At 42.4% G+C, this 26,942-nt stretch overlaps 1 protein-coding gene across 3 annotated transcripts; it reads right to left on the reverse strand.

Moving 5' to 3' along the window:
* On the reverse strand, positions 1-26,230 carry LOC121580749 (lysine-specific demethylase 4A-like). 3 transcript variants are annotated; one of them, XM_045224678.1, is made up of 22 exons: positions 26,103-26,230; positions 25,196-25,337; positions 24,825-25,000; positions 24,404-24,518; positions 23,815-24,008; positions 23,534-23,583; positions 23,323-23,426; positions 21,452-21,589; positions 20,022-20,245; positions 19,747-19,883; positions 17,683-18,362; positions 17,216-17,456; positions 16,930-17,108; positions 16,245-16,470; positions 15,252-15,328; positions 12,352-12,407; positions 11,676-11,784; positions 8,860-9,048; positions 4,965-5,135; positions 4,431-4,550; positions 1,819-1,911; positions 1-1,544 (listed from the first exon to the last, which is right to left on the reverse strand). In XM_045224678.1, exons 2-22 carry the CDS (start codon positions 25,334-25,336, stop codon positions 1,404-1,406), a joined length of 3,561 nt encoding a protein of 1,186 aa, XP_045080613.1. In that variant the 5' UTR covers position 25,337; positions 26,103-26,230; the 3' UTR covers positions 1-1,403. The 3 variants fall into 3 exon arrangements, with proteins under 3 accessions (XP_045080613.1, XP_041751700.2, XP_045080612.1); XM_041895766.2 differs by having other exon boundaries at positions 17,216-17,339; positions 25,196-25,351; XM_045224677.1 differs by having other exon boundaries at positions 25,196-25,351.
* Positions 26,231-26,942: the final 712 nt, after the last annotated feature.

The raw sequence follows: 26,942 nt of genomic DNA on the forward strand, positions 1-26,942 counted from the left end.
TCTCTTTCTCAGTCCGGTCTTTACTGCAACAGTTGATGTTTACAAATGTAATGCACAGAGTTGATGTTTCCCACTCACATACCAAATGACTCCATGCGCTTCAAACAGTAGCCATGGCAACAAAACTTGAGAGGTGTGGGTCAAGAGGTGGTAAGGGTGTGTGTGAGTCCTCCTGAGATACTTAAAAATGAGCTACATATACAACACTATCCAAACACGAACGATTCATGTCAACAACAAGGAATGTCGACAAAGCATGAGAAGGATAAACAGTCATCTAATGATATGAAAATATATTTTAAACAAACCATTCTGACGTTGTTGCATCATTGGTTGTGATAAGGCCACACATCAACTGGTCTACACCTAGGCTGTAACTGACCAGGGACGCGTTCAGCAGGACGCAACGTTTTGGAACGTTCAGATATAAATAATGTACCTGGACTTAACAGCCACCTAACAGGGGGGAGTAGTTAAGTGCATTTTAGCGAAACAAGTAACTTGACCCACCTTGGCATACACACACTACCAATACAACATGGGATGGCAATAAAACAAAAATATTAACAACTTTTCAAGAAATGAGAACCAATGTGCGCCCAAACACCTATCCACATAACAAATATAAATACATCTTGGGGATTTTCAGAGATTGTAAGCGCAGTGAGCTGTGGTAACAAACAGTTGTGTTCTCAAACTTGCACAACAGACATAAATTAAATGCAATAAATCCAAAAGGTTTCAAAGTTGTAAAGCTAAACTGAACCCAATAAGAAAACACTGCTGACGTCCATCATCCTCCCATGGTCACAGTAGACTAAATCAAACCTGCACATTCCTATTGGAGATAATATGAAGTCCGTAAAATGTATGTATTGCTAAGTTTATAAAGCACTTCAGATTTGTTGTAATAATCAGTTAACAGCATGTTATTTAAAATCGTATTGAATTATGGCCTGCATTGTGAAATACCATTTTTCATCTTTCATGTTTGTTATGTAAAAATGTCAAATTAATGCTTTTGGATGGGTAAAGCTCAAGGTTAGAATGCCGGCTCAGCAAGTTGTCAGATGAGAGTATGACATAATGCAGAACTGAAATGCTGTTCCTATTCCACCTTAACTCATTGATGGTTCCTATCGTCTAAAATGGACAGTGAAGGAGGAGGAAGCAACCATTCACAGAAATAAGAAGGGGGGTTTCATAAAGAACCGAAACTCCCCTAAAGTCCCAGCCGTGGTTTTAAAAAATGCCCCAGGGGCATGGAAGCCTTCCACACCCAGAGAGGGAGTTTGTTCCTAATAGTACCCAGGGTTGGAGCCACTTGTCCAGGCTGTGGGTGCCCCGGAGATGCCCCCATCTCTGGGTGTGTGGTGAGTTCATAAGTAAGTAGAGGAGGAGGGTTACTCCATCAAAGCTCTGTATATGAGAGGCTCGATGTAGTCCTCTCTGTAACGGGAGTTGATGACTCGCTGTCTCTTGGAGCCCTGCTTGACCTCCTTCTCTGTGAAGATCCCGTCGAAGCGCATGTCTGACGCCTTGGACTGAAGGAGCGAGAGAGAGACAGGCCATGAGTAAATTAGCGTCCAGTTATCTATGAGTTAAGTAAGCCCTATTAACATAGTATTATAAATGGAAGAAATACATTTACATAGCTAGAATTGAAGAAATACATTTACATAGATTGGCATTATAAACATGGACCGAATCCAATATTCTTAAAAAATTAAATAGAAATTATGCATGATTTCATTTCATATCACCTAATCTCATATAAATCAGTTTGGATTAAGGAACATTGGTAGAGACGCGTCTCACCATTCGGGACTTGACTCGTTTGGGCAGCTCCTCGTCTAGACTGTAGACATCTTCCCTCTTAGCAGACAGCAACGACCCGTCCTCAAACTCCATCTGAGTCCACACAAAAAAACAATGAGGACGTCAGCGTGGCGAAACAATGACAAGTCACGCAGAAACAGGCTTCCATTCAACGTTACTTAACAAAGTACCTCAGTCACCTTATATCAAAAACACCCTACGGAAGTAAAAAGTGAACTATCCCTTTAAAAGCACCATACTTAGGGCCTGGGGTTTTCCTGGTCACATGGAACAAAGTGTATAAAGCGGTATGAAATGTATGTCACATATGTTAACTAGTATGTGAAAAGAGTAGCAAGAAGGAAAAATCTTTTACATGAAAGAAAAAAACTAAACAAGCAAATCAGTACAGTGGAGGACCACATGATTGATGTGTTTTCAGAACAGTTGTACTTGCTAAACCAATTGCACAAACCCACCCACAGTTTCTCTTGAAACCGTGGAGGACCACATGATTCTTTGATGTGTTTTCAGAACAGTTGTCCTTGCTAACCCAATTACCAAAACCCACCCATGATTTCTCTGTAAACGTCAACCCCCTGAATCTGTTAGTGTGGGCTGAATGTGGTAAGAGCGCAGCCTGAACCTGGTTGGCATGCTAGTGGTCCGCAACCGCAGACTAAAAGTGACGCCTACACCAGACCCCAACCCACAAATATAAAAAATGCTCTGTACAGTTCCCCTTTTTTCTCTTGAACATTAAACATTTACGTTTTTCTTCAACGTTTAGGCCATTTGTTTATTCATTGGATATTAAGGCCTATTGAACAGTGACGATGCAAGCTCTAATGTTCTCTCATCACGTCGAACCACCATTCTACTACATTCCCCATGTGCACCAAGTAGCCTACAAACATTTCCATTTCTATTAACTGCATTACTGCAGTTGCATTAAACTTATGAGTGCACCATTCGTTTGTGCCATTAGAGGGAACACATTTCTTTGTTTATAAAATAAAAATGTACGAGTTTCACTCATTGTAATAGGTGCACTGATAAGAAATTGCTCCTCCATTGGTTTGAGAGCTCCGTCGGTGTAGGGAGTGCAGTGTTACCAGTGCGCGCACGCCACACCTCTCTGTATTTCACGCAATCCGTCATTGCATTAGTTAGTCCCGTTTGGGATTCATACTATATTCTGACAATGATCCATTGTATTGCTTAACCAGTAACTTAACCAGTAACCTCCATTCCCTGGTTGCTAAAATTCTAATAGGTCGCCTAATTTTAGTTTATGTGACAAAACCCGTCCCCTGTAGCTCAGTTGGTAGAGCATGGCGCTTGCAACGCCAGGGTTGTGGGTTCGATTCCCACAGGGGCCAGTATGAAAAAACTAAACAATTGTATGCACTAACTAACTGTAAGTCGCTCCGGATAAGAGCGTCTGCTAAATGACTAAAATGTAAAACAAACAGTCATTGTGTAGAGAATCATTGTACCATCTAAACCACAGAGAAATATATTTTCCATAATCAAAAATATTGTACTTTCAGCTGAAGCAGGTGTACAAAACCTAAAGTAAAAGACTCAAAAAACGAAACGTCAGAATGGGAAGCATAGAAATAGCACACATAGAACATATCTACCGCTTCTTTGACTTTTTTCAATGGGAATGAAAGATCTATAAGTCACATTTCTATGTGAATTTGGACAGGTCGACTGAACAAGTCCCTTAATAACCTTAATTCCTCCTGTAAGTCACTCTGGATAAGAGCATCTGCTAAATGCCTAAAATGTATAAAATGCAAATGTCTGTCTATTTGATTTCCTTTTAGTGTCTATAATGATGATCTATCCATATATCCGCTTAAAGTGCGCATTGGTATGGTTTCTCTCCAACTGGGTGTGCTTGGCTATTGTGGGTATGTAAGCTGCTGTTAAGGTAACATGTGTTGCTAAGTTCTCTAAACAAATTCTTAGTTACATGAGTTTTCTTGGCCTGTTATAGGCTTAAATGCGTTTTGCCTTTGGTAGCCGTTTGGTTGCTACTGCGTGCTATTGTTCTCTATTTTGACATTTTGTCCTTTTTGTCTTTTGTTGACTGCAATAGGAACCAGAACGTCATTTCTGGACTAATTCCGAGCCACTTTTGTAAATATTCACCTGCACTATTTTCACTGGAGTGCACTTGTAAATAAAACCTTAATTTTGCACCTTATTTTTTATATGTGATCAAACCCTCCTAAGTTAGACTGCCAGATCCCGTGACATCTTAACAGAGTAGCTGAAACAAAAACATTTGTGTAGCCTATTTGGCGCATGTACAGTTAGGCCCTGAAACGTACATACTAATGCCAGATAAAAAGAATGAAAGAAAAACCTCAATGTAGCCTATAGATATGAATTGCACAAGAATTATATACACATGGATTTTTTTACAATTTATTTTTATTCACCCTGTCCGCCACCCACCCTTCATCCATCCAATATTTAATGATTCTACACTCGCCCGCCCCGCTGATATAACCGCAGGTTATGAGTCAACCCGCGCCTAACAATGGCGCACAGCCTGAATGTGGTTGAATTGAGGAAGTTAATGTGGTCCCTATTACCTGGTACATGGGGATGGAGTGCGATGCGACAAACTTGGCCCCATACAGCAGATTGTCCGTCCAGCGCACCTGCACCATGTCGCCTACTGCTGGCGGGCCCAGCTTGACGCAGTCCCGGTTCTGAAACCAAACCGTAGACAAGAGCCATCATAGGTCAGTGAACCACAGTTAAATACACCAGGGCCATTAAAGCCAGTCAATATAGCCCACAGCACGACTGGATTGATTTTCACTTTTTAGGATTGGTCAATTTCTATGATCAATACTACCACTGCTTTTGCCATACCACTGTAGGCCACGGTTTGCACTTATAAAAGCAGACTGATCTATTGACACTGCTGCATTAAGGCTCCTCATTGTAATACAACATTTAGAAAGGAAATGTTTCAGGCAAAACTGTCAACACAATTCAACTGTATTATCCATTTGTTACAGCAATCAACATAGATGTGTCTTCTGCTGTTCCCCCCAGATAGAACTTCAGGACTTGTGGCTGTCACATGCAACCAACGATACAGTTATAAGTTTACTCACCTCGATGTGCTCAGGGAAGAGGTTGTCACTGTAGGAACCGTCGTGGAAGACAACCTCGTAGAAGGTGGCGGTGGTCAGCTCCAGCACCTCACACTGGTAGTAGCGGCCATTTTTCTGCTTACATATAACCTGCTGGCCCACCTCCAGCTCTCGCATGGCCGCCTTATTGCGCTAGGAGGTAAGAGGTCAAAAACCAAACGCTAGGAGGTGAGGTCAAAAATCTAACACGCCATACATCACTGTAAATGGATGACCATAAAGACAAGACAACGTGAAAAAGAATATGGACCCGTAAAAGCGAAGGAATGTGGAGGAATGTGGACCTGTAAAAGCTACTCCTTTGTTAACATCTAACAACTTCTCCTTTTAAGAGCCATACATTTAGATAAATAAAATGTAATATTGACAGCTTTGCACACTCTTGGCATTCTCTCAACCAGCTTCATGAGGTACCTGGAATGCATTTCAATTAACAGGTGTGCCTTGTTAAAAGTTAATTTGTGGAATTTCTTTCCTTCTGAATACGTTTGAGCCAATCAGTTGTGTTGTGACAAGGTGTGGGGGGGGGTATACAGTTGATAGCCCTATTTGGTAAAAGACCAAGTCCATATTATGGCAAGAACAGTCAAAGGTCAGTCAATATGGAACATTTCAAGAACTTTTAATGTTTCTTCAATTGCATTCGCAAAAACCATCAAGCACTATTATTTAACTGGCTCTCATGAGGACTGCCACAGGAATGGAAGACCCAGAGTTACCTCTGCTGCAGAGGATAAGTTCATTAGAGTTACCAGCCTCAGAAATTGCAGCCCAAATAAATGCTTAACTGAGTTCAAGTCACAGACACATCTCAACATCAACTGTTCAGAGGGGACTGTGTGAGAATCAGGCCTTCATGGTCGAATTGCTGCAAAGAAACCACTACTAACGGACACCAATAAGAAGAAGAGACCTGCTTGGGCCAAGAAACACAAGCAACGGACATTAGACCGGTGGAAAGGTGTCCTTTGGTCTGGAGTCCAAATTTGAGATTTTTGGTTCAAACCACTGTGTCTTTGTGAGACGCGGTGTGGGTGAACGGATGATCTCCGCATGTGTAGTTCCCACCGTAAAGCATGGAGGAGGTGGTGTGATGGTGCTTTGCTGGTGACACGGTCTGTGATTTATTTAGAATTCAAGGCACACTTAACCAGCATGGCTACCACAGCATTCTACAGCGATACGCCATCCCATCTGGTTTGGGCTTAGTGGGACTATCATTTGTTTTTCAACAGGACAATGACCCAACACACCTCCAGGCTGTGTAATAGCTATTTTATCAAGAAGGAGAGTGATGGAGTGCTGCATAAGATGACCTGGCCTCCACAATCCCCCGACCTCAACCCAATTGAGATGGTTTGGGATGAGTCGGACCGCAGAGTGAAGAAAAAGGAGCCAACAAGTGCTCAGCATGTGGGAACTCAGGTGAAGCTGATTGAGAGAATGCCAAGAGTGTGCAAAGCTGTCATCAAGGCAAAGGGTGGCTATTTTGATTTGTTTAAAACTTCTTTAGTTACTACATGATTCCATATGTGTTTTTTCATAGTTTTGATGTCTTCACTATTATTCTACAGTGTAGAAAATAGTAAAAATAAAGAAAAACCCTTGAATGAGTAGGTGTGTCCAAACCTTTGACTGGTACTGTATTATATATCTATATATAAATATGCTTTTAAAGTTAACTCAGCTAAAGTATTAAAAACCAGACAATGCATAAGCCCTCGGTTAACTCAGTTTAGAACTAAAATCTTGCATGCCCCCTTATTATGCTGGGTGATTAAAGCATTAGCCTACAATTATTATACCACTCGATAAAGCACCATAAACAGATGACCATAAAGATAACACAGAGTATATTTTCAATTGAATAATACATTACATTTGGTAAGAGGAAATAAATGCAAACTAAGGTGGATTCATAAAAGCTATTTAAGTAGTGGTGAATTGTTCTGGTCACGTGTGACATCCAACAGCTTATTTTGAAGTTAATTCAGCCGAGGTATTTAAATCTAGACAATGCATACGCTATCGGTGAAGAAAAAAAACAACATTCAGAGAACATTCATTTGCATTTCACTGAAGATTAGTTCTGTCTCCGCACGCATGTCTTCTGTTCAACTATAAAATACATTTCCCCTCCCCAACTAGCTAATTAAAGCACTGAGCTTCGACAAAAGCCAGAGAGCCCCTGCGGCCCGTTAGAGGAAATAGTGTGCAGCCTGCTGCAGACAGACTGACTGACTACATCAGAGCAGAAGTGTTGCTCTTCGCTCTGTTCCAACCGTCTCCAATTATGGGAGTTTTAGTATAAAATAAACATAAACCGTCTAGAACATGCAATCGTTTATAGATACAGCTTTTTATACAGTACACATATACACTCATTGTGATGTCTGTATAATGTATGGGAATCAGAATGTGTTGTCTTTATACTATGTTATATGTGTAGGATTGGTATTTGTAACCTGACTTGCCTTTCGTATTGCCCCAGAGGGGATAAATCCAGTTGAATACAGTGTAGAGAAGAATGGCTATAGATCAGGGGTGTCAAACTCATTGACACTCGGCCCTCCGTGGAATGAGTTTGACACGTGCTGTAGATTATTCAACCAATGGCCTAAACCAGTGTCTCCAACTCCAGTCCCTCAACAGTACACATTTTTGTTATAGCCCCAGACAAACTCACCTGATTCAACAACTCATTGAGGGCCTGATGATTAGTTGAATAATAATATATGCTTTTTAGCAGATAGTTTTACCCAAAGCGACTTACAGTCAGAAGCCAACACTGCCAGACAGTCAGACGCCAACACTGCCAGACAGTCAGACGCCAACACTGCCATACAGTCAGAAGCCAACACTGCCATACAGTCAGAAGCCAACACTGCCAGACAGTCAGACGCCAACACTGCCAGACAGTCAGACGCCAACACTGCCAGACAGTCAGACGCCAACACTGCCAGACGCCAACACTGCCAGACAGTCAGACGCCAACACTGCCAGACAGTCAGACACCAACACTGCCAGACAGTCAGACGCCAACACTGCCAGACAGTCAGACGCCAACACTGCCAGACGCCAACACTGCCAGACAGTCAGACACCAACACTGCCAGACAGTCAGACACCAACACTGCCAGACAGTCAGACACCAACACTGCCAGACAGTCAGACACCAACACTGCCAGACGCCATCACTATCAGATAGCCAGATGCCAACACTACAATAAAAATGTGTGCTGTTGGGGGTACTCGCAGACTGGAGTTGGTAAACACTGGCCAAGGCTACATGACTGTATACAAACCCAAGAAATCGAATCTAACTGACAGGCTAACCCACAACAGTAACTCTACACCAGGTGAGTATGTCATTGACACATTGCTCACAACAGGAATCAGGACCAAGACTCACAGTGATCTTTCATCATGTTGCATGACGAATTATCTGTACCTGCTTGGGCTTGCCAGTTCTCACTCTAGGGGATGGGAAGCCATGTTCCTATATGGCCACAGGGTCTCTGGTTTTGTGGTTTCTGTTGTTGTTGCTCAACATTTTATTAAGGAAGCATGATTTGACCTTTTTCGCCTAGTCTGGCGTCAAACTGGCTTCCAACCTGACAACTAAGATACAGGTAATGTCTGCTATTCAAATAATAACATCTATTAACCAATTGATGGTGTCGGCAATAACAAATGCCAAGAAATGTAATATGCAGAGGTAAACCTATGTGCAGCAGTTATTTCTATGATAATAGTTGCTCTTTGGGACAAAAAGAGTCAGAAAACACTTATATAACCTTCTACAAACATGTGATGCAATGCTTCCCTGAACCAAGTTTACCCCCCGTAGAAGCTACCTCTGGCAGGACTGGTGACTTGTGCCTGTAGCAGGTGACGTGGACGATGAAGGGCCAGTCGTCGGGCTGCATGAGCTGGCCGGCCGCCTGGGCACAGGTGGGGTGGAAGGCAGTTGTGCAGCGGCCATGGGAACACTGAACACAGCAGCCAACATCCTTCTTCACCCGCCGCTTACAGTAGAAACACTTCTGTAGGGGGTGAAGAGGAGAAGGTGGAGAAGAGAGAGAGGAGAGGGGGAGGAGAGAGAGAGGAGAGGGGGAGGAGAGAGGGGGAGGTGAAAAGGTAGGAGGGAAGAGGCAGTAACAGGGAAGAGGGGGAGATGAGAGTAAGGAGGGAGGGCGAGGAAGAAGAGGAGGAGCACCAGTGGGAGGAGTAGGAAGAGAGGGAGGTTGGGGAAAAGCGAGGGAAAGAAACAGAGGGGAGGGGGAAGGAGACGAGGGCATGGAGGAAATTACAACGTTCCTTTTTCACTGTTTCAAGCTCCCAGATGCCACATTTTCTGTTGTTCCCAGTCCAGTTTAGAATATGACTCCAATAAATACATAGAGTCGACTTCCTCACTGTAGACCAAAATGGACAAACACAGCAATCACAGAATTGGTCAGTAAGAAGAGTAAGAAGTGACAGCCATGAAAACAGACTGACCCACCAACATAGACCCTTGGTCTCCCGAGTGGCGCAGTGGTCTAAGGCACTGCATCGCAGTGCTAGCTGTGCCACTAGAGATCCTGGTTCGAATCCAGGCTCTGCTGTAGCTAGCCGCAACCGGGAGACCAATGGGGCGGCGCACAATTGGCCCAGCGTCGTCCAGGGTAGGGGAGGGAATGGCCGGCAGGGAGGTAGCTCAGTTGGTAGAGCATGGCGTTTGCAACGCCAGGGTAGTGGGTTCGATTCCCACGGGGGGCCAGTATGAAAAATAAAAAAAGAATAATGTATGCACTAACTGTAAGTCGCTCTGGATAAGAGCGTCTGCTAAATGACGTAAATGTAAAATGTGAAGCTCCATATGAGGCACTGTTCATGGTTGCTGAGGGGAAGCCTTAGCTGGAGGAAACTCTGTTTGATAGGCCTATTTGGGGGGTGAAGGACTCAGGTGAAGGCCCATATGACGAATTGTTCTGTTCACTTCGTGAACTGAATGGGAGTGAAGGACCCTTGGTGAAGTTCCATATGACACACTGTTTTGTTTGTTTCATATTAGCAGGATAGTGAAACTGTATGAATGAGCCGGCTATTTCTGATCGTATGTGTGATATGTGGCTCTGTTCACGTCAGGGGAACTGAGCAGGAGTCAACGACCTCGGTGGATCGCCACATGATTATACACAGTATTGATGTCAGACTGAACGACCAAGGACACAGACCTTGTTAAACAGTGTGTGACTTCCTGATGTGATTCTTCTCTGGTGTTTACAGAACACTGGTGTCTGTGGGATCAGGCTATCAGAGCTGGCTTAGAGAAAGCAGTAGAGAATGTATGAGAAAACCTGAATGGCTGCAGTTTAGCCATTAACATTGATGATTATTACGAGTATATGGTGCATGGAATGTTAAGGAATAAACGTATGAATGTGTGTATTCTTATTTTAAATGTATGTAGTTCTGTCCTTCTGATGTACTCGTCTATTAATGTCCTGTATTATGTCATGTTTTATGTTTCATGTGTACCCCAGGAAAAGTAGCTGCTGCTTTAACAGTAGCTAATAGGGATCCTAATAAAATAAAAATATTACTAAATGGCGCCAGTACAGGCAAATATTTGTATGAAAAATGGAACCAAGTGTACAATACCCATCATATGGAAAACAGTCATAAGCTCAGATGAGAAAAGTCTATAGCGAACTTGAATTCTGCATCTCTAAACAGTTGAGAAAACCACTTAAATGACTCAACCATGAAAATGAAATGACAGGAAGTCGATACACAGAAGCAGGGCCTAAAATAACGTTTTGGTCCACCAGCCAGTGGCAGGTAGATTAAAACATCTACCAGCCACTCAGATTGTTTACCAGCCAAAATATATATATTTTCTGCTAAAATTAAACCAACACAACAGACAAAAACGGATGAGCATGCTTTGTAATGTTTCTAAAACAATAAATGTATTACTAGTAAGAATTAATGTGGTATATTGTTTAATAAAAAAAATGTGACCTGTTTTTTAACCAAAATATCATAGATGAGACAAATGTTCACCTGCCCCTTTAAGGGCCAGATGTTACTGTGGTAACGTGACTCCAATCATGTTTGTGCCTGTGAGATTGTATATGACTAGTAGATGCATTGTCTTCCCTAGCAGATGAAACTCAAACATAGAAAAACAACCTAGCTTGTGAACAAAACAATGTAAATAGCCAAGAAACACAAGGACAAAGTCTCACTTCAGTAGATTGTTATGCCTATGTGCTGCACTTCTAAAAATGAATGTTTCACTCAGCTCTTCACGTGCGCACAGCCCCCAGCATTGCAGCGCGAGGTGTAATAGCCTATATAGGATTCGTAGTTCTTTGACTTTGTGCAATAAAATATACCAGCTATGAAACAAAATGGCAGAAATACTTTGAAAACAGCTAATGCAGCATTTATTTTAATATAAATGTGATCATTCTTTACTATTTGTATTCCCAAATGCGAGTGAAATGCTCACCCTGTGGAGCCCAGACCACCCGCCAACGTGGCTGGGGAAATAGACATCTTACCCACCAATGCCAAAATCTACCCGCATTCGGCAGGTGTTAATTTTAGGCCCTGCGTAGAAGTAGTGTTGTGGTGCTGTTGTGGTCCTGACTGTGACCATTTAGGAACTGTAGCTCACCAGCTGGAACCTGGCCAGAGGGATGTAACTGAGGTCCACGGGACTGCGGTCGGCGATGTTCACGAAGCGCGCCTCCAGGACCACGAGTGCACACAGCACATGCACCCACCTGTGTGTGTCACAGGAAACAGATCAGCACACTAAATACAGCAGGGGAAAGTTTCCACTGTGCCTTCACTCCCCTATTCAAGGAACTTACAACATAATTACGTTATTTATAACGAACAATATGCACAAAAACTATATATTTTTTAAGGGTAGGCTATTATTTTGTTTATATACAAAAATGTTTGCATCACATGTAGCCTAGACAAAAATAGTTTGTATGATATATTGTAATACTATATAGGACATCTTCCTCATAATATCAAACATCTTACTGTACACTAGCACAGGCTCCTCACTGTCACAAGCCATTACAGAAACAGATACTTGACTAGACATAGGATAAGGCTAGCTTGGTCTACAGGCATTCCCTGCCTTTTACATTTACTGAACTGTCCTAGATTCAGTGGGGAGAGTAAAGTGTGACCACTGGCTACAGACTGGGGATCCTAATAAAATACCAAATACCAGACTAGAGTGGTTGTAGCGTCGGTGTAACAAAATATATTTAGCCTAGATCTAGAGGCCCCCATTAAATGGGTAGCTCCTCAAATCGCTGTACTTTACTCACTTGTCGTTGTTGGCTCTCTGTAGAGCTCCCCCTCGCAGTGAACACAGGCAGCAGTCCTGAGGGAGAGCAAGACACACAGATCATCCCCAGTAGCATTTTGGATACACTTAATGTTATAGTCCTTTAAGTGGTATTTATATAGTAAATTACATAGTAAAATGGTAATTACATAGTATTTTATTTAATTGGGAATCATTAAAAACATACCCAGTTCTTGCCGCTTGGTGCCAGTGAGTTAATAAATGATGTAGTTCCATCCTTGAGCTGTTTTTGTTTATTAATGTTCTGTATGTCATGTTTCATGTTTTGTGTGGACCCCAGGAAGAGTAGTTGCTGCTTTCACAACAGCTAATGGGGATCCTAATAAAATACCAAATACTAACCGACTTAAATTATTTCAAGTCATTATTTATTTATTTATTACCTGAATGTTCTATTTTTTCATTTGAAACATTTCTCCACATTGTCTGTGTCAAAGCTGGCCAGAGTACTGCGATTTCCATTCCTCTCTGGGCTGCCTGGCAGTGGGTTTTCCAGTATCTTGTAATGCATAACTTTTGTGGACCTAGGACATTAAGCTAACTCTGGTCAATCAGTGACTGGAGGGGTTATGTCCACAAGTAAGAGCTACGTCAATACCTTCTGTCGTTGTGCATGTTTTAAAATGGACTTAGTTGGACTGCCCAGAATCACTGATCTACAAATCACCTTGCATCCCAAATAATTACTGAAGTGATATAGATCAGAGATTCTGCTCCTGGCTTTGCTCAAACACACTGGCTACCACAGAGAGTTAAAAGCAGGAATGTTCATGACTTCTCCCTTAGACAACACCGCCACCTAGCGGTTAAACTTGGTTATAACAAGTTGGGACTTCATCCAAAAGATACATATTCCACGGCTTGACAAGTACGCGTATTCTGAGGCAGAAATTAATTTCACTAATAGTCCATTAATCAAGAATTACGCGTCCAAAATATGATTCATGACTTGGCGTGTAAGACTCAGTACAGGATAGGACTTGCACTATCCTCTGTTGTGGTGCTCAGCAAAGGAATTATGTAACGATTTGGTATTATGTTGTGCAATTAAACTCTGGCTTCTGTTCACATGTCATCCCAGAGGGAAAACGGAGTCAAGTGCCAAATATCATAACCTTATTGAGAAATAACTGGAGAAGGCGCTAGCTACAGTCATTCTAACCCTTTTTATTTTCTGACTATATTGATTCTACATTCAGAAGTGTATTGTTTTTTGAACATGAATCCTCTACTTTCTTCAAGGCTTAATTCTAGGGTTAACATCCAGATATCTCTATGTATGGCTCTACAGTGCCTTCTGAAAGTATTCACACCCCTTGACTTTTTCACATTTTGTTGTGTTACAAAGTGGCATTGAAATGGATTGTCATTTTTTGTCAACAATCTACACAAAATACTCTGTAATGTCAAAGTGGAAGAAAAATTGTAACGTTTGTAAAAAATGTATGAGAAATAAAACACTAATATCTTGATTACGTAAGTATTCAACCACCTGAGTCAATACATGATAGAATCACCTTTGGCAGTGATTACAGCTGTGAGTCTTTCTGGGTAAATCTCGAAGCGCTCTGTCAAATTGGTTGTTGATCATTGCCAGACAACCATTTTCAGGTCTTCAAGCAGATTGAAGTCAAAAGTAACTTGGCCACTCAGGAACATTCACTGTCTTCTTGGTAAGCAACTCCAGTGTAGATTTGGCCGTGTGTTTTAGGTTATTGTCCTGCTGAAAAGGTGAATTAATCTCTTAGTGTTTGGTGGAAAGCAGACTGATCCAGGTTTTCCTCTAGGATTTTGCCTGTGCTTAGCTCCATCCCGTTTCTTTTTTATCCTGAAAAACTCCCCAGTCCTTAACGATTACAAGCATACCCATAACATGATGCAGCCACTAAGTTGTACTCAGTAATGTGTTGTATTGGATTTGCCCCAAATGTAACACTTTGTATTCAGGGCAAAAAGTGAATTGCTTTGCAAATTGTTTTTTTCCATTATTACTTCAGTGCCTTGTTGCAAACTGGATGCATGTTTTGGAATTTAAAAAAATTATCCGGCAACTGAGTTAGGAAGGGCGCCTGTATCTATGTAGAGACTGGGTGTATTAATACACCATCCAAAGTCTAATTAATAACTTCACTATGCTCAAAGGGATATTCAATACCTGCTTTTTATATATGTTTACCCATCTACCAATAGGTGCCCTTCTTTGTGAGGCATTGGAAAACGTCCCTGGTCTTTGTGGTTGAATCTGTGTTGGAAATTCACTGCTCGACTGCGGGACCTTACAGATAATTGTGTGTGTAGAGTACAGAGATGAGGTAGTCATTCAAAAATCATGTTAAACACTATTATTGCACAGAGTGAGTCCATGCAACTTATTGTGACTTAAGCACATTTTTACTCCTGAGCTTATTTAGGCTTGAAAAAAACAAAGGTGTTGAATACTTATTAATGCAAGACATTTCAGCTTTTCATTTTTAATTAATTTGTAAAACTTTCAAAAAACATAATTCCAATTTGACATTAAGGGAGAAATATACATTTATGTGTAGGCCAGTGACAAAAAAAAACTCAATTTAATCCATTTTATATTCAGGCAGTAACAAAATGTGGAAAAATGCAAGGGGTGTGAATACTTTCTGAAGGCACTGTATGCTATCCTTTCTTGTTGTCAGCCTTCTTCCTTCAATAAGCTTAGTTCTAGAATCTCTGGAGGGTTTGAATGCATATGAGTTACAACATGATCCTATCCCACTCCATTGTCAGTATGGTGCTAGTATGTGTGTGAAGTAGGACTAAGATCATGTAGTGTTGATAAGCTTCTGTAGTGATATGGTTTCAGTTGTACTTGATTGCATTACTGACCTCAGTCAAAGCGTTGGCCTCACAGCGGGCACACATCCAATCGTCTGACACTTGGTCAACAGACACTCCATAGCAACCTGAGGGATACGAGGAAAACACGGACATGGAAAACATTAGAGGCCATTTTCTATTGACAGAGGTGACTTAAGGCACTGACGTGAATGAGAAGTTCCACAGGCACTTAGCATTTATTTGTCATACAAATCAATTGATTAAAGTGCACATCATTGCAGTAAATCATTGTTAATGAATGAGAATGGATATTTTGGAACGCTGGTGATTGATTGTCAATGCTGAACTCTGCAATGAACTGGTATTCCTTGAGAGCATATCATTGATTACATTAAACATATGGAACACATTAAACACATGCACAGTCCTCTAAACCATGGGTGTCAAACTCATTTTGCTCCGCGGGCCACAATCAGTCTTCACCGCACTTAAAATTGATTATATTTCCTTGCCGTTATAATTAGCAAAGAATAGTCCTCCATCAATTGCTTTGGAATTTCTGATGCTCCCAGACTGTCTAGCTTTAATGACTGTTAGCAAGCTGGACAGAGTCAAGAGAATAAATGTAATAATAATTATAATATAATTATAATAATATCATTTGGGGGGCTGCTTATATTTGTCCTGTTACGCAGGTCCATTATTTCTACACTAGTTTCAATTTGGTGTTAGTCATTTCAATGTTGATTGAGATTTTTTTTTCTTCTAAAATATACAAATAAAATGTTTTACTTAAACCACAGGCCATGTTTGACACACCTGCTCTAAACATTGGTGTTAAACAGACTGCTGATGTGAATTAACTGGATTTCAGCAACAGCATATTATTGATTATCAATGGAAACGTGCTGTCTAACAACTGGTGTGAATGAACTAATATTAATTGAAATCTAGAGTACTACATTCAATTACAAATGAAACACATGAACTATCGAACAGGCTTCAAACATGGTGATTGTGAATGTAACTGTAGTTCCTCACTGGCGTGGACGCGGACGCAGCACTGGGAGCAGCTGACCAGCAGGCTGGTGCCGTCCTCCTCCAGGTGAGGGGTGGAGAGTTGGCCCTCGCCGCTATCGCTGCTGCTGTTGTTCGTCTTGTCATTGGTGGTGCTGAAACACATCTCCGGGATCAGGGGCTTGGACCTCTGTCTGCCCCCGCGCCGGCCTTTTAGAGTGGAGCTGGGGTTGCCGCTAGACTGGAGAGACTGGAGAGGAGAGAGGAGGGACACGTATTAGCAAAGGTCAAATTGTCATTTCTATGACTACTATTGTGCACAGCTGGCTTGGTGGCTGAATTGCTTTTCTGTTGCCTAAATGTCTTTAGAAGGTACATAAAAACAAATAGATATTTCAAAGTAAAAAACTGTTTTCCACCTCAATTTTTTGTTTTGTTTTTCCATCCTACAAATCAATACAACTTTTATAGCCCTCAAAGACCTGGATAAAGAGCCCATTAACAGCTGGATAGAGTGCCCATTAACAGCTGGATTAAGGGCCCATTAATAGCTTGATTAAGGGCCCATTAACAGCTGGATTAAGGGTCCATTAATAGCTGGATTAATGGTCCATTAATAGCTGGATTAATGGTCCATTAATAGCTGGATTAATGGCCCATGAACAACAGCTACTGTATAAGGCAAAGACCAAGGACCTCTCCACTCTACCTGGTCGTATGTGTGGAAGAGCAGGCAGATGGAGCAGTAGGGGACCTGCAGGCCCATGCGCTGGTTGTACGATCTCTCCGCCTGGGGGTTGTCGGGTCGGCTCTGCCACAGCTGGGCCAGGGGCTTGGCCCACTCCTCCCTCTCCTCTGGTTCATCCTCCATATCCACATACAGCTCATCTACAAGATAGAGGGGGGAGAGAGAGTAACGAAGGAGGTTAGGAGAGAGGAGAAAGAGATAGATACTGTTGGGATACTGTTATAACCCACTACAACCAGGTACATACCATTATCACCATGGTTTTCACTGGAGCTGAGGAGTGGGTGCTGTTTGGGCAGCTTGCGGAGGAGAGGATGTGGTTTGCTCTTCACGCTCTTGCAGTCCGTCTGCTTACTTGGACTTGAGTTTGTCTGCTTATTTGGACTTAAGTTAGTCAGTTTACTTGGATGTAAAATCATCGGCTTACTTAAACTTAAGTTTGTCTGCTTGATTAAAGTGAACTCCGCCTGTACGGGGGAAAGACATTGCTGGGGAAAGAGACAGGAAGAGGATGAGTGACCATCAGCTGGCTCGTGTTGTTTCCACATCTAATGCCGTTTTAGTATGGCAAGTGTGAAAACATCAATTTCACATTTTGCTCTAACATATTCACCTCTAATATCAGTCTAAACTATTATCACAAACTACACTACAAAACCATAACCAAACATGAATAACTTCTAAAGACAGCATCATGAAAGAGGGTAAACAAACCTTCCGCCTGTCCCTCCTGACCTCTGCCTCAGCCCCCTTGGTTGTCGTGGTGTGTGCTTGGGTCTGGATAGGCTCCAGGCTACTAGGGGCCTTGGCTTCGGACCTCCCCTCCCAAGCCTGGGCCTCGCCTGGCTGCTGCTGCCACTTATCGAGGCCTTGGATCTGGGCCTTGGTTTCAACCTGTTCTCCCTTACTGGGACTCTGTGCTTTGGCCTGGATCTGCTCATCTTTGGTGGATGGGACCTGGGACTCCTGCTGCTCGGCTTTGACTTGGAGCTGGGGATGGGCCTTGAGTTGAAGGTGGTTTTGGAGGTGCCGTGGCAGGTGCTCCCTGGCGTAACTGTGCACGTGGAGCTGGGTGTGGTGAATGGGCTGCTGGTTCTCGCGGGCGTAGCTGTGGACCTGCAGGGCCTCCTTGGGGCTCTGGGTCTTGTGGAAGAGCAGGCTGGCCACCCCCAGCTTTCGGACAGGCTGAGCGGAAGGACCGGTCCTGGCCGGGGGAGCCCCTACTGGGAGGTGGCTGTTTCTGTGCGACTGGGGTTGAGCAAAAACGGTCGCTGCGTGATTGCTGGTGGAGGAGATTGTGACTTTTTGTGGAGCAGGGCTTGTGCTGCTGTTGCCCTTCGTAGGGTCTGTCTTTACATTAGGCAGTTCCCTCAAGGTGACCTTCGCTGGTGTGTCTGAAATACAAACATTTGTATCAGGAGAAGCAATGGGGATAGCATTTCCAAATACCCACTGAGTCTCATTGTGGATTAGTGATGCAGATGTATTATTCTGACGACTCACACTAAATTATTCCGCTGCGCTGTCGTTCGCTACATGCTTTAGTATGATACTGCAATCAGTGAAGTAATTTGTGGTGAGGAGGGGTGTTGTACAAAAAGACATCAGCGATTGGATAGTCTAACCAATCAGAGTATCAAAACCAATGATATATTTTCAAAATGCCGCTTTACCCACGTGTGTTCTGGCTCTGGCCAACCAATCGGTTTATGGACTAATCAGACGGCCCCGAATGTGTTCGCAGATCCAAACTCATTGTGGAGAAGAAACTAACCAGTGGAGGCTGGTGGGAGGAGCTATAGGACTATGGTCTCATTGTAATTGCTGGAATGGAATAAATGGAACAGTATCAAACATATAGAAACCACATGTTGGACTCCGTTCTATTTATACCATTCCAGCCATTACAATGAGCCTGTCCTCCTATAGCTCCTCCCACCAGCCTCCACTGAAACTAACATCTGGGGGCATGGCATAGCGTTTGCTTGGAGCAAGGAGTCTGGGTCTGGGCAGCCAGGCAGAAGATCTATACCCATTTACTACAATAGAATTGTGTAGTTTTTACTGCATTGTTAGGAGCTAGTAACATAAGCATTTTGCTGCAACACCTGCTTAACTGTGAACGCAACCAATAAACTTTGATTTGACAAGTGGCCTGTATTCAAACCACTTGACATTTGTTGGCTGTGGTTGGATTTGAACCCACATCTCCAAAGAGACTGGAGCTGAAAGCTGGAATCCACCATGCCAGTTTGCGATATTACGACAACAAAGAAATTACTTCAAATTGGTAGAGCATGGCGCTTGTAACGCCAGGGTAGTGGGTTCGATCCCCGGGACCACCCATTCGTAAAAATGTATGCACACATGACTGTAAGTCGCTTTGGATAAAAGCGTCTGCTAAATGGCATATTATTTATATTATAAAGAACACCGTTTTTTCCCTTTGGACAACATTGCACGCGCAATAGAACAGCAGAGTATGTATTGCAAAAATTTTTTTACCATGATGCTGGACGCTCCTCTCCTTCGTTTCATAAACAAAACAAAAACAATGACAAATGTGCTGGGGCACAAACAGTGGCTCGGTTTCCCCTAATGCGGATTCCAGCATTAAATCCAGTCACAAGTGTCAGTCTAACATTATTTTGTGTTACCCCCTAATTTTACAAATGTATCATCCCATGCATCCTCTGTGTTGATTTTGCGTGTAATTGTATAGGTTTTAAATAGTGAAAATAAGGTAGGAAGACACAGCCTAACTGTCAGTGAGGTTACCTGTATCTGTGCAGTCCTCTCCTCCCGTGCCCTGAGTGGTGAGGCCTAGTCTGGCCTCCTCTTCATCTTTAGGGACCACCTTGTCAGGTACATCCAGACACACCCGGTGCCTCTTGGTCCCTATCCTCGGTGTTGGGCTGGTGGGCCATAAAACATTAAAGTTGGAATCATTTTTCATGTCAAGCATTTAAAAAATGGGAATTTCCATCCATATATACTGTTCAATCTGCTCTATAGCACGCTCTACCAATATTCAAATTAACATCTCTTCTGACCTCTTTCTTTCCCCCTTGGTGTTGAGCTCCTCTCCATAGGGCTCCTGGGAGATGCAGTCCATCCCCAGCTCCTCCCCCAGGAACTCCTTGGCCTCTGGGGTGGGCCGTGAGTGGTCGATGGGGCCTGTGTCCCGCCCCGCCAGCCACTGCTCGTAGCGGTCCGGCTGGTACTTCTTCACGAACAGATCCATGGAGATCTTCACCATGTCCTTCCTGCATGTACACTGGAGGCAAGAGGTAGGGAGTATAAGTTCTAGGGATGCACTAATGCCCCCAGAGGTAAATAAACTAAGGTCAGTCTAATAGAGAGCTATACGAGACAGCATTTATAAAAAAGTAGTCTTTTCCCAGTTTCCCTCTTTCTGCCGACCCTCATAAAAAAATCGGTCAATAAAAGGTTACATTTTTCCCCAAACAGTAAAATGATGTTACCAACATAAAATATTACGCATACATACATACATCCAAGGAACAGACATTTTTTAAATAGATATCTTAAATGGAAACATGCAACAGTAGCAAGCCCATCATTTTACAGTCAAAGGGCTATAGCCTTTTATTGAACATGCAACTGCTGTAATGAAGCAGCTAATAAAACGTAATTTTCAAACATTTGCCAAAATGCAATTCACAGGAAAACATTGTTCTAAACACCTAATGCAATCGGTTCCATTTGTGGCAGAGATGAAAATCTCTGTTAGAAACTTAGAAAGCTGGGGAATCTAATAGCAACAACTAGGATGGGTTGCCAATATGACTAGGATTGTGCCTTTGGCTTCTGGACAACGAAAGAAAGTTGATATGAAAACCGATAGAACAGGAGAGAAACGCTTGTTATTGGCATGAGGAAGTCTTTATTTGGCTAGTCTACTTTGAAGCAAGGTAAGACATGCCTCATTATTTGAAGTAAAGTAAAACGTTCAGGTTTCAAACAATTATACTGCCTCAAGCTCACATTGCAAAGTAGTGTGTGACGCGCTGATACCCTGCCTACCGTTGACTATAGCCTATGCACTTAAATGGCAATTCAGAGGTGCGCTTTGATTACGAATTAAGATTCAGAAGAAAAAAAAAAATAGTAGCTATTTTTAATCATGGCCATCAAAACAGTTTTAAACACGTGATTGCATTAAAAATTGTTCTTGGTTGCGCAATGACTGGGCTTATAAAAGCAAGTTTCACTCCAGTACCAGCTTTTTGAGGAGCTGCTCGCGCTGTCTGACAGGTGATAGGATATTCCTCCTGATAAGATACATGACGACTAATGAAAAATACACACGCGGCAATTTAATTCCACTAAATTATGCAAATGAACCTATAGACCGATAAGCATGACCGGTCAAATGTATTTTCGGCAGCTAACTGATTCACATCCCCAATGTTCTTGGTTTAAACGAGGAGCACTTAAAGAAAATGAAACTCTTCCTTACCAGCATGGCTTGCTTTCCATACTCAATCCATCTTTCTGTGGCAAAGTTGGTGGACTCAGCACAGTTGAAGCCATGGTTGAACCCGGCGTGGTAGCTATAGGGAAATGTCACCATGAACTCACCAGGCTCCTGAGTGATCTGGAACACAGACAGGAAAAAACAATATACTGTACACTGTATAAGGCTTTATATACAGTGGGGAAAAAAAGTATTTAGTCAGCCACCAATTCTGCAAGTTCTCCCACTTAAAAATATGAGAGGCCTGTAAGATTCATCATAGGTACACGTCAACTATGACAGACAAAATGAGAAAAAAAAATCCAGAAAATCACATTGTAGGATTTTTAATGAATTTATTTGCAAATTATGGTGGAAAATAAGTATTTGGTCAATAACAAAAGTTTCTCAATACTTTGTTATATACCCTTTGTTGGCAATGACACAGGTCAAACGTTTTCTGTAAGTCTTCACAAGGTTTTCACACACTGTTGCTGGTATTTTGGCCCATTCCTCCATGCAGATCTCCTCTAGAGCAGTGATGTTTTGGGGCTGTCGCTGGGCAACAGACTTTCAACTCCCTCCAAAGATTTTCTATGGGGTTGAGATCTGGAGACTGGCTAGGCCACTCCAGGACCTTGAAATGCTTCTTATGAAGCCACTCCTTCGTTGCCCGGGCGGTGTGTTTGGGATCATTGTCATGCTGAAAGACCCAGCCACGTTTCATCTTCAATGCCCTTGCTGATGGAAGGAGGTTTTCACTCAAAATCTCACGATACATGTCCCCATTCATTCTTTCCTTTACACGGATCAGTTGTCCTGGTCCCTTTGCAGAAAAACAGCCCCAAAGCATGATGTTTCCACCCCCATGCTTCACAGTAGGTATGGTGTTCTTTGGATGCAACTCAGCATTCTTTGTCCTCCAAACACGACGAGTTGAGTTTTTACCAAAAAGTTCATCTGACCATATGACATTCTCCCAGTCCTCTTCTGGATCATCCAAATGCACTCTAGCAAACTTCAGACGGGCCTGGACATGTACTGGCTTAAGCAGGGGGACATGTCTGGCACTGCAGGATTTGAGTCCCTGGCGGCGTAGTGTGTTACTGATGGAAGGCTTTGTTACTTTGGTCCCAGCTCTCTGCAGGTCATTCACTAGGTCCCCCCGTGTGGTTCTGGGATTTTTGCTCACTGTTCTTGTGATCATTTTGACCCCACGGGGTGAGATCTTGCGTGGAGCCCCAGATCGAGGGAGATTATCAGTGGTCTTGTATGTCTTCCATTTCCTAATAATCCCACAGTTGATTTCTTCAAACCAAGCTGCTTACCTATTGCAGATTCAGTCTTCCCAGCCTGGTGCAGGTCTACAATTTTGTTTCTGGTGTCCTTTGACAGCTCTTTGGTCTTGGCCATAGTGGAGTTTGGAGTGTGACTGTTTGAGGTTGTGGACAGGTGTCTTTTATACTGATAACAAGTTCAAACAGGTGCCATTAATACAGGTAACGAGTGGAGGACAGAGGAGCCTCTTAAAGAAGAAGTTACAGGTCTGTGAGAGCCAGAAATCTTGCTTGTTTGTAGGTGACCAAATACTTATTTTCCACCATAACTTGCAAATAAATTCATTAAAAATCCTACAATGTGATTTTGTGGAAAAAAAATCTCAATTTGTCTGTCATAGTTGACGTGTACGATGAAAATTACAGGCCTCTCATCTTTTTAAGTGGGAGAACTTGCACAATTGGTGGCTGACTAAATACTTTTTTTCCCCACTGTAAGTGATCAGCATAAGTTGATAAAATCACACATGGTCTTAAGGTAGTATACAATAAATGCAGTTAAAAAAGTTGTAAATCATCACTATGCTGAGGGCTTACCTTTTCAAATGGAATGCCATATTTCCTTAATATGGAGGGCGAGATGAGGGTCATCTTGTGCCTCAAGAAGGCTTCGCAATTTTGGTGGCTACCAGGGAAAAACCCTGAAAAGAAACGTCAGAAAACAGTGTGTTGGATTAAAGCTAGTTAAAAAGCAGTTGTTGTTTTCTAATATGGCAAAACATGTCACACACATTATCATCCATCTCACCTTGAGCCAAGCGCTCCATTCTTTTTCCCTGTTCTGGAGGAACACAGTACCTGTGAGGATATCAGAACGGCAATCATCAGTTATCTTCTGTTATAACACTGACGTTAAAATTGTTGCCATTTCTTTCACTTGGTGAGTGTCGTTTTCGAATGTGACAACGAGTCCTCAAACTACTCTTACATAACCATCATCAGTATGTTGATGCTTAATAACTTGCCTCTTATACACACAGCCACCAGTACACCTATTACCAGTATGTGACTAATAGTGTTGTTACTTACCAGGACTTTGGCGCTCCAAAGTGTAGGTAGTTGATGCTGTAGAGGTCCATGTCCTCGGTGTGCCAGGCGAAAGTGGTCTTCCACATGCCAAAGTACAGGTAGGGTGTGTTCACCCCCTCGATGGTGATGCCATTCTCATGCTCCACCGTGTCCAGGATGGTGTTCAGTTTGCCGATGTTCCAATCCGTCACATCCTGGAGAGAAAGATATATAGTGTAACTATCGTCGCTGGAGATGGTTATCTTCATCATCAGCAGCGCTGCAGTGAAACAAAACCACTGCAGCCTTCTAGATTGGTTGTGAATTAAAATTGTGGGTGCAACACATGATTCTGAGAGAAACACTTACAAGTAATCTACAAAACCGTCCGTCTACACAACAACAAAATACATTACATTTACGTAATTTAGCAGACGCTCTTATCCAGAGCGACATACAAATTGGTGCATTCACCTTATGATAGCCAGTGGGACAACCACCACTCTCATCAGCCAACATCCTTATAACCAGGAACATTAAAAACCATGTCAACATTTAAAACACCATATAATAGTAAAACACACCCCTGGGGGGATTGGTAATGACTCACAGGGTCATAGAGTGTTCCGTTCACATCTGCACCATAGATGGGCGAGTTAAAGGTCACGTTCTTCCAGTACTTCCTCTCCAGCTCCTCAAAGTCGGCGTAGTGAGGACTGCAGAACCTATGATGGGGGGGAAAGAAACAAAGTTTTTAAATGAGTGCCTGTGAGCCAGAGCCTGTCAAAATCCCAAGAGATCTTGAGAAACACATGAATTACTAACATAAAGCAAATCATACAAACCCCCTGTTTAAAATCATGTTATTAACTTTGTTCTCTGTATAATTTCCTTAGTCAAATAGCATGTCCACAGAGTGACTTTTCCCAATCACAGACCAATTCACAATACAGTATAGCTCATTCATAGACTGTGTAATATATTATGCAACTTTGTTACAGCTGTTACAGGTTTGGTGCAGTCAGACTCACTTGTCGCTGTTGGCCGTCTTGCGGAACTCTCGGACGGTCATGGGCTTCTTCTGGATGTTGTACTGGGTGAACAGGCCTGACTGGCCCGTAACTACCTGCTGGATGGGAGCCGGGATCACCAGATCATCTATATCATCATAGGACTTCCTGGGCTTCCAATCTTTTGGTGGCACGATCTGTAAAAACAGTCAGTTTTAGTATCACAAAGTTACAGTAAAGTATTTCACTCGCAAAAACTTGGGTCAGTTGTATAAACACATGTATTCATCATGTGTTTATTTCTGTGCATAGCTGCTTTCCCTAACTGGAGGCCTGGTAACGCAAATCAGAAAATAATCTTCACAAGGCAGAAGGGGTTGTGTCATGCTCACTTTAGCCAAGCCGGCTTTGTGTGCTCCCTGGGACTCCACGTAAGCGATGTAGCGGCTGAAGTTCTGGAACTCCTCAGCAGTGGGGTGAAAGGTCATGATCCCCTTAGAGCCAGGAGTCTGGGGCCCCGAATCGGACGCCATTCTAAATAGAAGGCCCTTCGGATCAGAATTAAACAGGTTTCAACATCACAAGAATTGTGACATTTTAACAACAGACAGTGATGATGCGTTAGGAAGCTAATACAAAGGACATCTATGCAAGGGGGGGGGGCAGAATGTTGATTCATGACTGGACAGTGTGACAGGTTTGTTTGGACACACCCAGTGAGACCTCACTGTTAGGCTACAGCGTGTTTACAAATTGTTGGTCGATTGTAAATAAGATAACAGAGTAGCTTTGTAAACAAGAGGATGAAACAGTTTGGTCGAAGTTGATTTTCTCCTTTGAACGTGCGACACACCTTCGACCAAAAGAAAAGCAGCAACCTGATTGGTCAAGAGCAGCGTCTATTTAAAGTTTGTTCGGCCTACCCTGAAGTGTAGCTAGTTAGCTAACTATCTTAGATAAGTAGCTAGTAGCTATCAACTTGTAGTTAGCAAATGTTTTAGCCGAATGTTATGCGTGCCATAACATAAACAAGCTAAATAATAACACGTCCATAAGAAATGAGAATGTATGCTAACTAAATACCTAGCTAGTTATTGTTAACTGAATGTCTGCATGATTCATGGATACCTAGCTAGCTAGTTACATGACAGCTAGTTAATAATATTTAGCAAATATCTAGCTAGCAAGCCATCTTATTGCTAACGTCTGCTAGCTAGCCATTGCCATTGTCAACGACGTATTCATGATAAACAATACAAATATGGCGTCAAATTACACCTTTAAAACAAGATAACTTACCAACACTATTAAATAGCTTCGGACGATAAATCTTGCGCAGTTGGTGACTTAATATCGATAGCTCTTAATTCCGATTTTACCCCTAAGAGGACTTGTCCTCCATTACTACCAGTACGCAAGCGCACGCTGGCATGTTTACCACCATACGCGTAGGATCAGACGTAGCCAATCAACGAATGATTTTGACGACGTGCACTATCTTCTTCTTCTTTGGTATCATGGCGTTCGCACAGTTGTTTGTGCATGCCGTCACCTACTGTGCGGGACAGTGTAGTCGATAAAGTTACATTTTGTGATATGAAAATAGAAAGGGGGAAAGTGAAAATATATTTTATATTTCAGATTCTTCAAAGTAGTCAACCTTTGCCTTGATGACAGCTTTGCACACTCTTGGCATTCTCTCAACCAGCTTCATGAGGTAGTCACCTGGAATGCATTTCAATTAACAGGCGCGCCTGTTTAAAAGTTAATTTGTGGAATTTCTTTCCTTTTTAATGCGTTTGAACCAATCAGTTGTGTTGAGACAAGGTAGGGGTGGTATACAGAAGATAGCCCTATTTGGGCGTGCCTGTTTAAAAGTTAATTTGTGGAATTTCTTTCCTTTTTAATGCGTTTGAACCAATCCGTTGTGTTGTGACAAGGTAGGGGTGGTATACAGAAGATAGCCCTATTTGGTAAAAGACCAAGTCCATATTATGGCAAGAACAGCCCAAATAAGCAAAGAGAAACGACAGTCCATCATTACTTTAAGACATGAAGGTCAGTCAATCTGGAAAATGTCAAGAACACTGAAGTGTTGTCGCAAAAACCATCAAGCGCTATGATGAAACTGGCTCTCAT

The sequence above is a fragment of the Coregonus clupeaformis genome, chromosome 14 (genome assembly GCF_020615455.1).
Source record: "Coregonus clupeaformis isolate EN_2021a chromosome 14, ASM2061545v1, whole genome shotgun sequence".
Classification (NCBI taxonomy): domain Eukaryota; kingdom Metazoa; phylum Chordata; class Actinopteri; order Salmoniformes; family Salmonidae; genus Coregonus; species Coregonus clupeaformis.

Bases quoted from the DNA above. Each gene is read 5' to 3' on its own strand.
- LOC121580749 (XM_045224678.1), bottom strand. From the start codon at position 25,336: ATGGCGTCCGATTCGGGGCCCCAGACTCCTGGCTCTAAGGGGATCATG. The intron at 23,584-23,814 runs GTAAGTAACAAC...ATATCCTCACAG, and splicing joins TTTGGAGCGCCAAAGTCCTG to GTACTGTGTTCCTCCAGAAC. The intron at 21,590-23,322 runs GTAAGCCCTCAG...TCTGTGTTCCAG, and splicing joins ATGGCATTCCATTTGAAAAG to ATCACTCAGGAGCCTGGTGA.